Below are 16,841 nucleotides of genomic sequence, written 5' to 3' on the forward strand. Positions count from 1 at the left end.
CCTTCCTATCATCGACAGAGGCAGTTTATGCCACACTGTGATCTTATGTTTGAATTTCTCCAACAAGGGTAGGAGGTTACTAGTAATATAATCTGCAGGGTTCATGGACACTATTACCCCAAGATACTTAAAGGATTGCACCACCTTAAGACCGGAGAAGACAGCAGAACGTGACGGTACTTGAGAGGATACTGGAAGAATAACTGACTTATCCCAGTTTACTAGTAATCCAGACTGGTCGCCAAACTGAGACACCACAGATATTACTGCATCCATATACTTTTCCAGATCGTTCACATATATCAATGTATCATCCGCATATAACGATACCCGCTCCTCCATTGAGCCCCGCAATAACCCACCAACAGAAGAAGTAGAACACAGGATACATGCTAAGGGTTCAATGGCTATCGCAAACAATAACGGAGACAGCGGACAGCCCTGTCTTGTCCCCCTCTCCAAAGCAATAGTTGACGATAAATGCCCGTTAACTCGCACTCTAGCCCTGGGTTCACAGTACAAAAGTTTAACCCACTTCATAAAATCCAACCCGAAGCCCATTTTAGCCATGACCGCCCACAAGTAGTCCCACTCAACACTGTCAAAAGCCTTGGCAGCATCCAGAGAGACCACCGCGGCCCTGTTATCCGACACATCCCTACCCTCTAACTGGAGGTTCAGGAATAGCCTCCTAAGATTTAAAGCCGTAGACTTACCAGGCATAAAACCGGACTGATCATCATGAATAATGGTGTGAATAACTCTATTCAATCGGTTAGCTAGAATTTTTGCCAGGAGTTTGACATCAACTGTCAGGAGAGAAATGGGCCTATACGAATCTACCAAAGCTGGATCCTTACCCGGTTTGGGTATTACTACAACTATAGCCTCTCTCATGGAGGAAGGCAAAATACCTCTACCAAAAGCATGCTTAAATACTGCAAGCAGGTGCGGAAGTAGCAGTTCTCCATGTTTTTTATAGAATTCCCCAGGGAGACCATCCCCACCCGGTGCTTTCTCATTAGGCAAGGACTTTAGTGCCTCTCCCAATTCCTCCAACGTAATATCCTCCTCAAGGATCGCCCTATTCTCCTCAGACAGGACAGGCATGTCAATTCCCTCCAAATATCCAGACCTACAAGAATCAGTGGCGACCAGCCTGGACCTATAAACCTCCTTAAAATGTACATAGAATTCTTCCAGAATGTTCTCATTCCCCACCACCATTTGTCCATTCCCTCCCCTAAGTGAAGTGATGGAAGAAGGACCCTGCTGAGCCCTAGAAATCACAGCTAACAAATGACCTGCACTTTCACCTTCAGCGAAATACCTTTGGGTCGTAAACAACCGTTTATCCTCCGCTCTAGCCTGTATATGCTCCTTCAGAAGATTCTGGGCTTCCTTCCATCGCAGCTCCCCAGCTACCGTGGGCTGTGCAACATAATCAGCCTCTAAATGCGTAACCCGATCTGAGAGTTCCTTGTCCAGAGCACGACTTTTAGATTTTTTAATGCTGATATGTTTAATGTAAAGCCCCCTCACATATGCCTTCATAGCATCCCACACCACATCCAGAGACGTCGAGCCCACATTAATAGACAAAAAATCAGCCAAAGCCCCGGATATCACAGTACCAGTATCCACTATTGACAACCAGAACGGGTTCAGGCGCCAAATAGGTCTAATAACATGTGTCTGGGGACCTACTTCCAGAGTCAGCAATAGTGGAGAATGGTCAGATATGCTACGAGGTAGATACAAAATCTTCTTTGTCAGGGCCACTAAAGATAAGGATCCAATAGCCAAGTCTATTCTGGACAAGGAACCATGTGTGGTGGAATAACAAGAAAATTGACGTTGCGTAGGATACAAAGTTCTCCATATATCACATAGATCCACCTCTGACAACAAACGCGCCAGAGAAGTAGAAGCAGCGGGGCATGTTCCCAGCCCATTATGGAACTTATCCAAGGAGCCATTAAGATACATATTAAAATCCCCCATGGCCAGCAGCGGAATGGATGGGAACCTAGACGTGAAGGAGATAATTAGTTTCATAACTTCAGCTGAATATGGGGGGGGAACATACACCGCCGCCAAAACAATCCTGAAATGAAAAATACTACAACTCAGACACACAAACCTCCCACCATCATCAATACATGAGTCATACACAGTAAATGGTATAGATCTATGAACCAGGATGGTAACCCCCCTAGCATGTGTGGAGTGAGTAGAATGGTATTCATAACCTACCCACGCTCTGTGCGCCAAGTGCGTCTTATCCACATTTAAATGGGTCTCAGACAAACAAACAATAGCTGGTTGTACATCTCTCAGGGCATGAAATATTGCTGCACGCTTAGAGGCTTGTGACATGCCCCGCACATTCCAGGCTACTATGTTAACAGAAGACATCACGAACATATAGAATCAGATACAAGAACCAGTGTCGATAGATCCATACAAACCTCCCCCCTGAGGTAAATGCAAAAATAGAGCCTGCTCCCAGATTCCCACCCTCCCCCCCAACATTCGTAAACCTATTGTAAGTCATAAATCTGATGTATAGGGGTACACCATACACACACAAAGTGAACCTAACTGCCGCAATTAGTGGTATATGCACAAGAACACTGAAGCGTAGTACCCTATCACTTAGTGGCGCAGCAGCCTGGATAACTATAAGAACAAACCACTCAACCTCCTACCCTGCCCTATAAATACCTAAGCAGAATAGAAAAGAAACAACCGATTTTAAGGCAGTATATATAGCCGCCCTATCATATACGGAAACAACAGAGCGCTATACATGTATAGCTGGCAATAAAAACCATCAGTAAGTAAACATTATAAAAGAAAAAGTTCTATCAATAATATCACCAAGTCCTCAGGTATTGTTGCCACGCCGATCCTTCTCATGACTGTCCAGCCATTGACACGCTTCAGCCGGATCCTCAAACATGTGCGTGGACCCATGAGCCACAACCCGAAGTTTAGCCGGGTATAACATGGAGTAAGGCCATTGTAGAAGCCTCAGACGCCTCTTTACGTCCAAAAATTTCGCCCTCCTTTTCTGAATTTCTGCAGAAAAATCCGGAAACATCAGGATTCTACTACCAGCAATCTGGATGTCAGGAGTATCTCTGGCAGCTCTAAGAATGGCATCACGGTCTCTGTAATGGAGAACTTTAATCAGGAGAGGTCTTGGAGGCGCCCCCGGAGGTGGAGGCCGAAACGGCACCCTGTGGGCCCGCTCTATTGCAAACAGTGGGGATAGCTTTTCTTTGCCAACAGTGTCCACCAACCACTTTTCCATATACGAAACTGGATCCGAACCTTCGGTGCGTTCCGGTATCCCAATAAAGCGCACATTATTGCGCCTCAGACGATTTTCCATATCATCAGACTTGGCTATCAGCAATGACACATTATGAATAACTCGCTGCAAGTCTCTCTTTACAGGTGGCAACTGATCCTCCATATCGCTGACGCGACCCTCGAGTTCTCCCACTCTCTCCTTAAATTGCCGCATATCCTGGCGGATTAATAAAACTTCCTCCTTGAGGCCTCCCATATTAGTATTCAGGGATGTGAGAGCTGCGCTGCACTGCGCTACCATTTTATAAACGTCCGCAATGGTAGGTTCAGGGACAGGCTCCGTCTCCGGTAGTAATGCTGGGCCCTCTCTCTGCTTTACAATCGAGGCGTAAGTAATTGCCTGCTGAGGCTCCGCTCCCCTCACCTCATCAGACACTGCAGTCTCAGGCTCCGGATCAGTAGCCGCGGCGGCCGGGGTGCGGGCGAACCTCCCCAGCTTTACCGCCACATCAGTGAGCTTCGCAGCTTGCGCGGCGCCATCTTGTTTGGACGGAGTGTCCGTGCCGCCGTCTTTACCCTCCTTTTCCCTCTGCTTCTGCCGGGTCATGATAGCACCAGGATATACCCCAGCATCCAGGGAGGCTTCAGTGTGCAGTCGGCTGTCTCTGGAGTTAGGCAGGAGGTGAGCAGACATGAAAATCAGGATTCTTTTCCAGGAGCTCTACGCCATGCGTCTTCCTACATCGGCAGTCAGGCCACGCCCCATAATGCCCCAATATTAAACATTTTGCCATAGTGACCCTAGTATTGGGCATGTGCCCATAGTTCCACTATGGTCTCTATGTGTCCAGGTAAAAAAAAAAAAAAGGATAAAACTAAGTGTCTGGAACTGATGCAGGTGGTGGCGATAATGTCATCATTTTGTGACCGCGTACTGGTGTGGTAGGCTGAAGCCTGTGAGGGTGAATGGTGTGGCAGAGAGCCATCATGTTCCGTACACCATCGCAGCATTCAGCTGTATTGCCATCCTCAGTAAGGGGATACAGTTGAATCTAGGAGGGCACCTGTGGCCAGCGGCCGGTTACAAAAGTACCTGCCACTCCCAGGGTAATTAACAATGAGGGCATCAGAACGTGTTAGCAGGGAAGGGAAGGCTCATAGTGCGCCATGTTGCTCAAGTTTAGCCAACCAATAGGTGGGACAAATTGTGTAAAGATGCACCAAATGGATCATCCAGCCTGAGCCAATTTGATAATGTGGCCCATATTTAGTCATTCAATATTCTAGTCTTAAAAGGGGATGGCCCATCAGGGACATTGATGACATCTCCCTAGGCTAAGCCATCAATGTCAGATAGGCAAGGTTCCACCTCTGGGACCATGCTTGCCGTGCTTTCCATTCATCACTATGGGAGTTCTGAAAATATCCGAGTGAGCGCTCTCAGCTGTTTTAGGAAGTCCAGTAGCAGTAAATAGAGACAGCACCACACAAGCGCGGCCACCTAAATCCATTAACCACTAAGGGACTGTCGAAAATAGCCGAGCCACCATTCAACTGTTTTCGGAAATCTTACAGGGGTGAATGGAATGTGCGGCTGTTCTCTGTAAACTTCGAGGGTCGCATTCTGGACATAGGTGGGGGTCCCAGAGGTGGTACCTGCACCTATCTGACGTTGATGGCATATCCTAGCAATATGCTATCAACCTCCTGGATGGGAATACCCCTTTAATAAAAACTGTTAAAAGCTGACATAGCATGTGGCAGATTTACAGAGACAATAATAATACATCTTCTGGCTCCAGAAAAGCAAATCTTTTCCAGATGTGAACTGGATCGGGGGAAGCTATAATTACAACCAAGTCTTTAGTCCTAGGTGTTGCTGCACTTTGTTGAAATGCTCTGAAATTCTTGTGTACTGTTGGATGAGTGTCATAATCTAATAACACTTCTCTGTCTATGACAGGCAAATGAATACAATGAGAATATTTTAAAACCACGGCAAGAAGAAAAGCTTACGAAGCTAGAGGAGCGCTTCTACAAGATGACAGGACAAACGTGGAAACTGACTGAAGGTTATACACTTGGTGTAAGTAGGGGTTCTGCCCATGTGGATAACGGGGTCTAACAGGGTCATGTTTCTGATGTGGGCCTTGCACTAAGACTGTGTTTGCAAGTTGGCACTGTGAGGCATTTTGTGCTCCACTTTTATAATATCATGGCAAACCTATAGCAAAAAAAATCTCTCTCCTGACAGCGGGCTAGGGTGCTCGACCATTACTCAGATGGATGGGGATGTGTGGATGAATAGTTGTCAGGCAAACAAGCATTTAGTCGCACTGAGAGTACATGACTTCTGTGTTTGAGGTCAGTCTGATAGGTGAATGTAGGAATCTAGACTGGCGGTCATACTTTTACATCTCTCAGACTGGACTCTATATGCTCACAGTGACATTATGTGAGGACATGATCCAGTACCTAACCAGTCTGCCACACATCTGCTCACCAGTTTTCACCATCAATAGGTAGACTTTGACATTGGAGGCCCCTTATTTCTGTAGAGTTGTATGTCAGGATGGAAATGCACACAATGGAAAAAATAAAACCCCACAACTGTATATTCGCTTTAAACTACTTGAGTAAAAGGGTCTGAATTTTCCCAGAAACAGCCCATTCTTGTCCATGGGATGTGCCTGGTATTGCAGCTCGGCTTCATTCACTTGAATGGAGAAAAGCTGCAATACATGCAGAGCCCATGAATACAAATGGTGTTAATTCTGGGAGCAACCTTTTTTTCTGATTTCTTACAACCTTTTTAAATATTGTTATATTACTTCTGTGTCCAAGAAGCTAGATATCAACCAATAAAGCTGCCAGTATAGACTCTTCAAGTAACCCATATTGCTATATAACTTAAAGGGGTCATGCAGGGGTTTCATATTGATGACCTATCTTCCGTATAGGTCATCAATATCTGATCGTCAGGGTTCCGGCACCCACACTGATCAGCTGTTTAAAGAGGAGGAGGCGGCTTTCAATGCAAGGCTACATCCTCTTCATTAGGCGTCATGCACACGACCGTGCCTGTAGTGAATGGGTCCGCAACCCAGAAGGTGCGGTGCAGAATGGAGTGCTTCTTTGGGTTTTCTGTCTGTGCCTCCACAATGCAAAAAAGTAGTGCAGAACATGGACCCCATTCAAGTGAATGGTTCAGAGTCCACAGACGGCTGGCACACGGTCGTGTGCATGAGACCTAACACTATCTCTCATACAGGGACAGCATAGTGTAATTACAAGTACTCACTCCGTTCAAGTGATGACGGGCAGTGTAATGAACAGGAAGCAGTGTTCACATCGAGGAACACCACCACCTCCTCCTCAAACAGCTGATCAACAGAGGTCCCGGGCTTTGGACTTCCCCCGCAGGTCTGAAACTGATGACCTATCCATCAATGTAGACTTCCAGCACAACCCCTTTAATTACAGCTGCCATTCAGTAGCCTAGGACAGCTGAGCGGCTAAGATTGCGGATGTGTAATGCAGCTTTATTAGATGTCACCCTGCTTTTCCAGAAACGGATGTAACAAGAAAATATAAATGGCATGTTAGAACACAAAAAAAAAAAAAGTACAACTCTAATGCCTGTATTATTGATCACGTGACTTGTCAGTATTCTGCAAGTGGCAAGTAGAAGCTGGGCTCCTTACAATGCAAGTGACCAATGCAAGAGGTCTGATATTAATATTACATGGATGACAGGTCCTCTGTAGTATAGTTAGCAGCCGCGTGATAGGTGCAGGACCTGTCTCACAAAATGAAGCTGGTGCAACCCCTCCACTGCAGGAGAAATAAAGTATTACAGGACACCCATTTAAATGAATGGCCATGAATATAATACATAGCTATCAAGCACAGCGATTCACCATTCTGGCACAAGTGGGGGATCAGTGACATCCAAATAACCCCTTTATTAACATAAGTGTCAGAACATTAAACATGTTGTAGTAATAATTACAATGTTGATAGTGCTGTATATCTCCAGCACCAACGTCCTCTGACAGAGCTACATCGAAAAGCTGATTGCCGGGGTGGGGGATGTCAGACATACTAAAGGTTGGACATTGCTCTGAAGAAAATCAGCTTTTTCCTTTCTTGAAAGCAGGAGGTGGAGGGTCAGGAGAACCCTGCTGACCTGAAGGATCCTGCGGAAACTGCAAATGAAGAAGCCATAAGGAAAAGAAAACTTCCAGAGCGTGCCACAAAGATCTTACCGCAGTGCGAACAGCCACAACCTAAAAGGGTATGCTTATGTGTCTTACTGCTGAACGTTCCAGAAACACGTCTACAAGATGGCTGTCCATATACATGAGATTTGCTGTCAGGGAATGAAAACATCCAGAAGTTGAAAATGTTATGATCATGACACGGGTGCACAGTTGTTACTTGTATCTAATACACTGTAATGAACCCTGCACCCATGTCTGGCTTGGGAGAAGTTTCGAGCCTCTACATGCAAACATGAATGCTTCCAATACATTTTACAGTAGGACATAGCAGATATTTTTAACGATATTTTGAAAAGAATCGGGTTGGGATACAGCAATCTTAACCCTAAATCTTACTTTTACATTGGACACCACTGCAGTAACTGTGTCTGTATTGATAGGTGATCAGTCTACCTGAAGAACCCCATGAATCGGAGGAAGGTGTAAGTATTGTTTTCCATTAGACGCACTAGTGAACTCTTGTGTTTTTCCTTCTTCTGTAGCTTTCCATTCTTAAAGTGCAATTATTTTCAGGTTTTTTTAGAGTACAATAAGATTGAGGATTTAAACCCAAATGTTATATATTAGTAAATCAAAGCAGCAGCCAAAGTATGGTAATTATGATTGTTTTACTGTCAGAATTCCTGACTTTATTACATTTTTGCTCAAGTTACTATACTAGGTGCATCCATATTGGTTGTCACTTTTTAATTAGTTCCAAAAACTGATGATTTATTCTTAGGCCTCATGTACACAATCATATTTTCGGTCCGCGCCTGATTTGCATTTTGTGTGGATCGCACGTGAACCCATTCATTTCTATTAGACCGAAAAAAATGGCATCCGTGCAGCTGTATGTTCATCCCATTTTGTCGACAAGAATAAGCATCTTTACAATAGTGCGGGATAAACACAGACCGCTCCCATATTTTGTGGATCTGCAGCACAAAATGCTTACGGTAGTGTGCATGAAGCCATAAAGGGGTTGGACGGTTTCCCATATTGATGCCCTATCCTTAGGATAGGTCATCAATAGCAGATCGGCAGGGGGTGCCGCCGCCGATCAGCTGGTTGAAGAGAATGCAGCGCTGCCTGCTCTTCACTATTTACCTGCTCGCCATCACAACCACAGGAGTGAGCCAGTGTAATTACAGCTCCTGTGTCCCCGTTCACTTCAATGGGAAGGAGCAGACAGAATGTAACTTCTCCTTCCCATTGAAGTGAATGGGAAAGAGCGGGAGTCCTGAGGATGAGTCATCAATATAGGAAACTAGCCAAACCCTTTAATGCGAACGGAGCCTGGATATAACTCAGTAATTGAGTGTTCTCAGTTAAATCTGAGGCATACTAAAGAATACTAGGGCCCAATAGTCTGATTTGCCCATTTAAAGAGGACCTTTCACCAGGATACATGTATTGAAATGGTTATATTACCTTACAGTGCGGCCCCCAGTGATGTCTTTCCGCTTTTTTTATTTTTTTTCAAGGACCCCCTTTTCGTCCACTGTGGTCCCCGTTTGTTTTGGTGCCTTATATGCTAATGAGGCGATTCGGTTCAACTATTGGATGCGCTCGCAGCCAGGGAGAAGATAACCGCGCCCAGGACAAATTAAAGTCCCTGCCTAGTTGAACCGAATAGCCTCATTAGCAAAACAAACGTACCACAGCGGACGAAAGGGGGGGGGGGGGGGTCCTTTGAAAAAAAAAAAAAATATACGGAAAGACATCACTGGGGACCGCACTGTAAGGTAATCTAACTATTTCAATACATGTATCCTGGTGAAAGGTCCTCTTTAAGGTGTCAGGGGTTTACTACCATCTCCTCTATGATAACACATGCACTCACGGCCAAGTCTAGCATCGATGAGAATGAGGAGGGGGTTAGGAGGAAAAGCAAGTTTGAACAACAGCTGTTGAAGGTATGTGGCCAGCTTATAGGGAACCTGTCAGCTCCTATATTCTGCTGTCTGAGGATGTGCAGTGCAGTGCAGTGACACATCCACCAATTTCAGCGTGTGTCACTGCTGTGACAACATTAAGCATCACGTGCTCGCCCTTGTTCTAGTGATTGGTGGGAGCCCCAGCGGTCGAAACCATGCTGATCAGACACTTAGTCTCTCGCCTGTGAATAGGGCATAGGTTGTTGTCATGGGAAAACTGCTACCCTACCTCAGAGCAGAATATAATAAGGAAAGAGATGCTGACTTCTGATACACACACATACATAGGACTTGGAGCAGGATATCTGAGAAAAAAGGCGAGTAAATCCTGCGCCCACACAGGATGATTGACCGCCTTCTCTGTATCCATGTATGCACACAGAAGTACCCCAATAAAGCTGTATATCATGAGGCTCAGCTGCTCTTACACTGTCAGGGCAGCAGAAATCACCTGTAGGGTTTACTTTAATGGCTAGTCTAAATCCAAACTGACTCGGGTTATGTTTGGTGAGTGAAATGAAATGCTAAGATGAAACTTCAATCCCTTGCCAAGGAAATCCTTTTATTTCATACATACATATCAGGACAAGTCTACTGTTTGTAGCTGTGGATATATACTGTATAAAAGGCTGGGAGGAAATGGTTACATAGGAAAGTCAGTAATGAACAAAAGAAGAAAATAGGAAACAGAAAAAGGAAAATAAAGGCATTGATCTGATTGGCCACTTTTTCTGCATTAGGCCTACTATATTGATAGCTTTTTAGGCTAATTTCACACATGGGTATTCAGTCCAGGAAACACACTTTATGTGACGGCTGTATTTCCCAGACCAAACACTGCTCCTCTGACCTGAACTCTCAGCATTGTATCGACTGTGGGTCTACTGTACTGTACTCACTGGATTATATAGAAACATAGAATGTGTCGGCAGATAAGAACCATTTGGCCCATCTAGTCTGCCCAATATACTAAATACTATGGATAGCCCCTGGCCCTATCTTATATGAAGGATGGCCTTATGCCCATCCCATGCATGCTTAAACTCCTTCACTGTATTTGCAGCTACCACTTCTGCAGGAAGGCTATTCCATGCATCCACTACCCTCTCAGTAAAGTAATACTTCCTGATATCACTTTTAAACCTTTGCCCCTCTAATTTAAAACTATGTCCTCTTGTAGCAGTTTTTCTTCTTTTAAATATTCTCTCCTCTTTACCTTGTTGATTCCCTTTATGTATTTAAAAGTTTCTATCATATCCCCTCTGTCTTGTCTTTCTTCCAAGCTATACATGTTAAGGTCCATTAATCTTTCCTGGTAAGTTTTATCCTGCAATCCATGTACCAGTTTAGTAGCTCTTCTCTGAACTCTCTCCAAAGTATCAATATTCTTCTGGAGATATGGTCTCCAGTACTGAGCACAATACTCCAAATGAGGTCTCACTAGTGCTCTGTAGAGCGGCATGAGCACCTCCCTCTTTCTACTGGTAACGCCTCTCCCTATACACCCAAGCATTCTGCTAGCATTTCCTGCTGCTCTATGACATTGTCTGCCTACCTTTAAGTCTTCTGAAATAATGACCCCTAAATCCCTTTCCTCAGATACTGAGGTTAGGACTGTATCACTGATTTTATATTCTGCTCTTGGGTTTTTACACCCCAAGTGCATTATCTTGCACTTATCAACATTAGATTTTAGTTGCCAGATTTTTGACCATTCCTCTAGTTTTCCTAAATCCTTTTCCATTTGGTGTATCCCTCCAGGAACATCAACCCTGTTACAAATCTTTGTGTCGTCATCAGCAAAAGACACACCTTACCATTGAGGCCTTCTGCAATTTCGCTGATAAAGATATTAAACAATATGGGTCCCAGAACAGATCCCTGAGGTACCCCACTGGTAACAAGACCATGGTCTGAATATACTCCATTGACTACAACCCTCTGTTGTCTGTCCCTCAGCCACTGCCTAATCTGTTCAACAATATGGGAGTCCAAGCACAAAGACTGCAATTTATTGATAAGCCTTCTATGTGGGACAGTATCAAAAGCCTTACTAAAGTCTAGATAAGCGATGTCTACTGCACCTCCTCCATCTATTATTTTAGTCACACAATCCAAAAAATCAATAAGATAGTTTGACATGATCTCCCTGAAGTAAACCCATGCTGTTTTTCATCTTTCAATCCATGGGATTTGGATTGAAAGATGAAAAACATCATGGGTATAGTAGAGTAGATCTGCAGTCCGGCAGGAACTCTCAACATTATAAGTCATTACAATGAAGTTTAGCTCAGAGGAGCAGTGTTCGGTCCAGGAAATACAGCCATCACATGTAGTTTCCCAGAGCAAACAAGTTTGTGTGAAATTCTTACTGATGTCACATATGTTTTATACCTATTTATTTTTCTTAAGGTTGTTTCCATAGCTTTACGTTGCCCCAGTGGTCGTGTTTATAGAAGAAGATTTTACAAGTCCTGCAGCTCTCTTGTAAGTACCCTTAGGTAAAGTCTGTATTAAATGGGGAAAAAACAATGTTTCCTTATAACATCCACATCATAGGTCATCAATGTACAACCACTGTGACCCCCTACCTACCACAAACGCTAAAGTCCTTGAGTCCCCCATGTGAATGGAACAGTAGTGCGTGAGTGACCACCATTCCAGTTACTGTTCACGGGGCTGCCAAGTGCAGATCTCAGCTACCACTAGCAGTCGCATAGAAGTGAGTGCAGTTGTGGTTACGCTTGCACACCACCGCAACACTCACAATATTACTATACAATAGTAATACATTTTGGTGATTGGAAAACCCTCTTTAGGGCTCCTTCACACAAAGTTTTGTTCACAGGCATTTTTTTTTGCCAAAAAGTGCTGGACTCGATCAAAGTTTTTTGTAACTTTTCTTTTTAAAGGCATTTCTTAGCATATATTGTGTTTTGCTACCTGGCATTTTTGCATGCCTAGCAGCATTCTAGAGAATAGTGTTATCACTTCCTCTGTAGAGCTGTAGGTTGAAAAGCATTGGTTAAAAAAAAACACCATGCAAAAATGTCATTACAAACACCAACACATATTTTTTGAAGCAGAAAAAAAACAAAGCAGTGGAGGTCTATGGGATATAAAAGCCACGCATTAAGGGGGGGGGGAGCCAGGCCCAGCGCATGTTGCAAATTGAAAAAATGCCATTAACCCCAAAAATGTACCTCGAGCATAAAAAAGGCCTGTTTGTCCAGTGGTTAATATCTCCCACAGACTTCCATGCAACATCTGGAACTGGCTTTTACCTAAAAACATGCCAAAAACTACATAAATGCACCAAAAACTTCAAAACACACCCAAAACAACAATGTTTTTGAGACCAGGCTTTAAGGGGTCCTCTGAGAATGGTATAAAAACGCCTGCTGCAACCCCTTTTAAATTGTAACTAGGACAGGTTGCCTCCACTTGTAGAGCTGTTCAGAGGGTGTTGCCTTGCTACACTGCGTGTCGGAGCTGCATTCTCTTCACACAGCTGAGCGTTTCTGTGAGGCTGCTCAGCCTGACAGCATATTTCATGTACAATCAGTTGCAATCCTGGGTGCAATAAGTTGTTATGGCTGAGCAGCCTTACATGAATGGGAAGTAGGATTGCATCCCTCCTTTCTGGTCCTGTCGGGCTGCTCAGCCATGGCAGCATATCACACACCGGATTGCACCCTTACCATTTATTGTGTTCGTGCTTTACAATAGATGGTAATGGAATGATATGCTATTAGGCAGAGCAGCCTTACAGAAAAGCTCAGTGGTATAAAGACTCCATCCTCCTCACCCCTTTCAAGCAGCTATATAAGTGCAATCTTCAGTGTGACATGTCACACGGCTAGAAATGTCTGACATTGGTTAGAAGAGCATGATCAAGATGTCCAAGTACCACCCTGGCACCGTAGTTCCCCAGACTTGAACCCAATTGATCAGCTTTGGGACTACCTGGATTGTCCCGTTCACTCTATGGATCCTCCTGCACACACCCCTCTTCTAGCTACTTTATGTGCTGTAAATGGCGGTTACTATTAGCTGGTGGTCATAATAACGGGACTGCACTGTGTATATGTACTCCTTAGCCATTACAGAGGTTAGACATTACATCTTCAGCAGAATTATGAAGTTATCTTGTAGTTCACACAGAGAGGCTGAAAACTCCACACAGGGGAGCATGCTCTGGGCTGGTAATTAGACTTGAGATCCCATGACCAGGTTGCCATAATGAAGAGGTTCAAAATGTATGGTTGCAAAAGAGCTAGGGTGAAACAAATTATACTTCTAGAGTACTGACGGTGAGTTAGCGTTATATTATGTATAAAACGTATAAACTTATCTTTATTAATGCCAATATAAGACTTGCATACACAAACTTATTTAAAATTATCAGGGTTCAGTGAGATGATATTAGGCTGTTATTTCTATACGCTAATGACTCTTAGCGATATTGGGATATTCCCTTATGCCTATGGGGTGCATTGTTGAGGCACATACAATTGCATACTATAGAGGACCTCTTATGTATTATATTTATGGGGTAATTATGACCGGTCCACATCAACAACCTTTATATTTCAAGTTGTCGATCTACTACATATGGGATTCAGGAGTGACAAGTTCACTGTATGTTACAGTATATCCGTGCGTGCGGGCGGGCTCCAACTAGCACTATCTCCTATATTCCCTATTATGGGATAACCTTATTGGCAGTCTGAGTACTCTACACAATTTTCTGCTAGATGCTCCCCTATAGTGCGATGTAGTTGCTGGATGCTCTATTGTAGCACGGGTTGCTGCTGACTGTTGTCACTGTCACTCACTAACTGCTGGATGCTCTATTGTAGCACGGGTTGCTGCTGACTGTTGTCACTGTCACGCACTAACTGCCATTGGCACTAATTATGCCAATAAGGTTATCCCATAATAGGGAATATAGGAGATAGTGCTAGTTGGAGCCCGCACGCACGGATATACTGTAACATACAGTGAACTTGTCACTCCTGAATCCCATATGTAGTAGATCAACAACTTGAAATATAAAGGTTGTTGATGTGGACCGGTCATAATTACCCCATAAATATAATACATAAGAGGTTCTCTATAGTATGCAATTGTATGTGCCTCAACAATGCACCCCATAGGCATAAGGGAATATCCCAATATCGCTAAGAGTCATTAGCGTATAGAAATAACAGCCTAATATCATCTCACTGAACCCTGATAATTTTAAATAAGTTTGTGTATGCAAGTCTTATATTGGCATTAATAAAGATAAGTTTATATTTTTTATATATATATTAGTGACCCCTACAGGGATTTGTTGGTCTAACAAGACCATAGTAGAATTTGAAGTAATATGCCGAGGGTCTCTAATAAGGGATTTTGAATATTATTTAATGTATAAAACGTGCTTCTTTAAAGTCTTCCTTTCAGTAAGGTCTTTCTTTGTCTTGATCTTCTCTCTCTAGGTACTGCTGGATTGGATGATGAAAATCGGTTATCACCCAGTCCTTTATTCAGTTTGCACACCTATGCCAAGATGTACTCTAGAGCTGAAAGAGAATGTAACGCTAGAGAACGCTGGCATCACAAGGCACACAGCCTTAAACATTGAAGAAAAGGATCCATTGTAATTGACCACAAATAATGCAGGTTCCTAAGAACCCAATGACAACTGCACACAGACCCACTGTGTCGGGGAGAGATCAAGGACTTTCTTAGTCGGATATGTACTAATTTATAACTTCGGTGATGAAGTGTATCCACAATTTTTGGGGTTGATTTGTCATTGATCAGCATCCCCAGAGTCATTTCTGCCACATCTTGCTAAGCAGCAGCAATAAGACTTGGTGGCAACACAGTTAGGATTTTATATTAATCCACAAGCTGGAATTTGATTTCTTTTACAGTAAAGAGACAACTGTAAAATTTCATACTGCATCATGGTAAAGATGTTCTGTATGTACAGTTCAATAAACCGGTGGCTGATAGCATAGGTGACATGACCTACTGTTAAAAGCCACTCGAACTCTGGATGTGCCAAAGTGTCAGTTTATGCCAAGAAGCCAATTCAGAACTGACAACTAAAGCTGTTAGAAGAATGCCATGACAGAAGACGGATCACTGTCTACACCTATGTAGGGAATAGCATGGTCTTCTATACCATTCCATATTGTACATTGGGCTCCATTCTGTTGGTGAATGGAGCCCATAGATGTTTGGGCTCTTAACATGATGTTAAAGGGGTTGTCCAGGTTCAGAGCTGAACCTGGACATACCTCCATTTTCACCCAGGCAGCCCCCCTGACATGAGCATCGGAGCAGTTCATGCTCCGATGCTCTCCTTTGCCCTGCGCTAAATCGCGCAGGGCAAAGGTATTTTTCTGAGTTCCGGTGACGAACCGGGCTCACCATGGGGCTGACAGGCAGCCCGGTGACGTCACCGGCACTGATGGGCGGGATTTGGCTCTGCCCTAGCCAGTAAAACGGCTAGGGCAGAGCTAAAGCCCGCCCCTCAGAGCCGGTGACGTCACCGAACACGCCGCTGGGCGGAAGTTACCGCCCGGCAGTGTGTTATTGAAAACACAAGAGCCTGTGCCCTGCGCGATGTAGCGCAGGGCACAGGAGCGCATCGGAGCATGAGATGCTCCGATGCCAGGCTCAGGAGGGCTGCCGGGGTGAAAATAAGGGTATGTCCGGGTTCAGCTCTGAACCCGGACAACCCCTTTAACTGAGCATAACATGGCTGCACGTGGCTGTTTTTATAGTAAAATGCCAAGATCTCTGTAAGGCTGGATTCTCATCACCGTTTCGTTTTCCATTCTTCTGATCCATCATCAGATGAAAAAAAAAAAAAGATCCTGTAATCAGTTATGCACATTTTGCATCCGTTTTAGCTATTTCCATCTGCAATCAGTTTTTTTAGGGAAAAAAAAAAGTCCTGCACGGACGTATTAGAGTATTAACATTAAATAATGCAAATCAGCTGTCATTTATGTGTACTGTATTTTACACTACATTTATTGCCACTATTTTTTCCTATACAAATGTATATTGTGATATGTTTCTGTGACAAAAATATGCATATTTGAAAGGTAAGCATCAGATTACGAATGTTGTGAAAGCAGCCACAGGCAACTGGATGTGTCATTCTGACAGTGCTCCAACACTGTGCCTTGTAATGTACATAACACCACATTCATATTGGTTATTTGTAAATTAACTTAAAGGGGTATTCCAATAATATTAGGTTATCCCCAGGATCAGTGAGAGTCCTACTGCTGGGATCCCCACCAGTCAC

General features: G+C 43.9%; 1 protein-coding gene across 2 annotated transcripts in view; it reads left to right on the forward strand.

Moving 5' to 3' along the window:
- UBXN8 (UBX domain protein 8) overlaps positions 1–15,574 on the forward strand; it is a 62,844-nt gene extending 47,270 nt beyond the window's left edge. The window contains exons 4-8 of one of the 2 annotated variants that reach the window (XM_044305184.1): positions 5,285–5,407; positions 7,478–7,618; positions 7,985–8,026; positions 11,936–12,010; positions 15,010–15,574. In XM_044305184.1, coding sequence (XP_044161119.1) covers positions 5,285–5,407; positions 7,478–7,618; positions 7,985–8,026; positions 11,936–12,010; positions 15,010–15,174 — 546 coding nt within the window. In that variant the 3' untranslated portion in view covers positions 15,175–15,574. The remainder of the gene's footprint in view (positions 1–5,284; positions 5,408–7,477; positions 7,619–7,984; positions 8,027–11,935; positions 12,011–15,009) is intronic. The other variant, XM_044305193.1, reaches the window with a different exon arrangement.
- Positions 15,575–16,841: the final 1,267 nt, after the last annotated feature.

This window comes from Bufo gargarizans, chromosome 1 (assembly GCF_014858855.1).
Source record: "Bufo gargarizans isolate SCDJY-AF-19 chromosome 1, ASM1485885v1, whole genome shotgun sequence".
NCBI classification, from domain to species: Eukaryota; Metazoa; Chordata; class Amphibia; order Anura; family Bufonidae; genus Bufo; species Bufo gargarizans.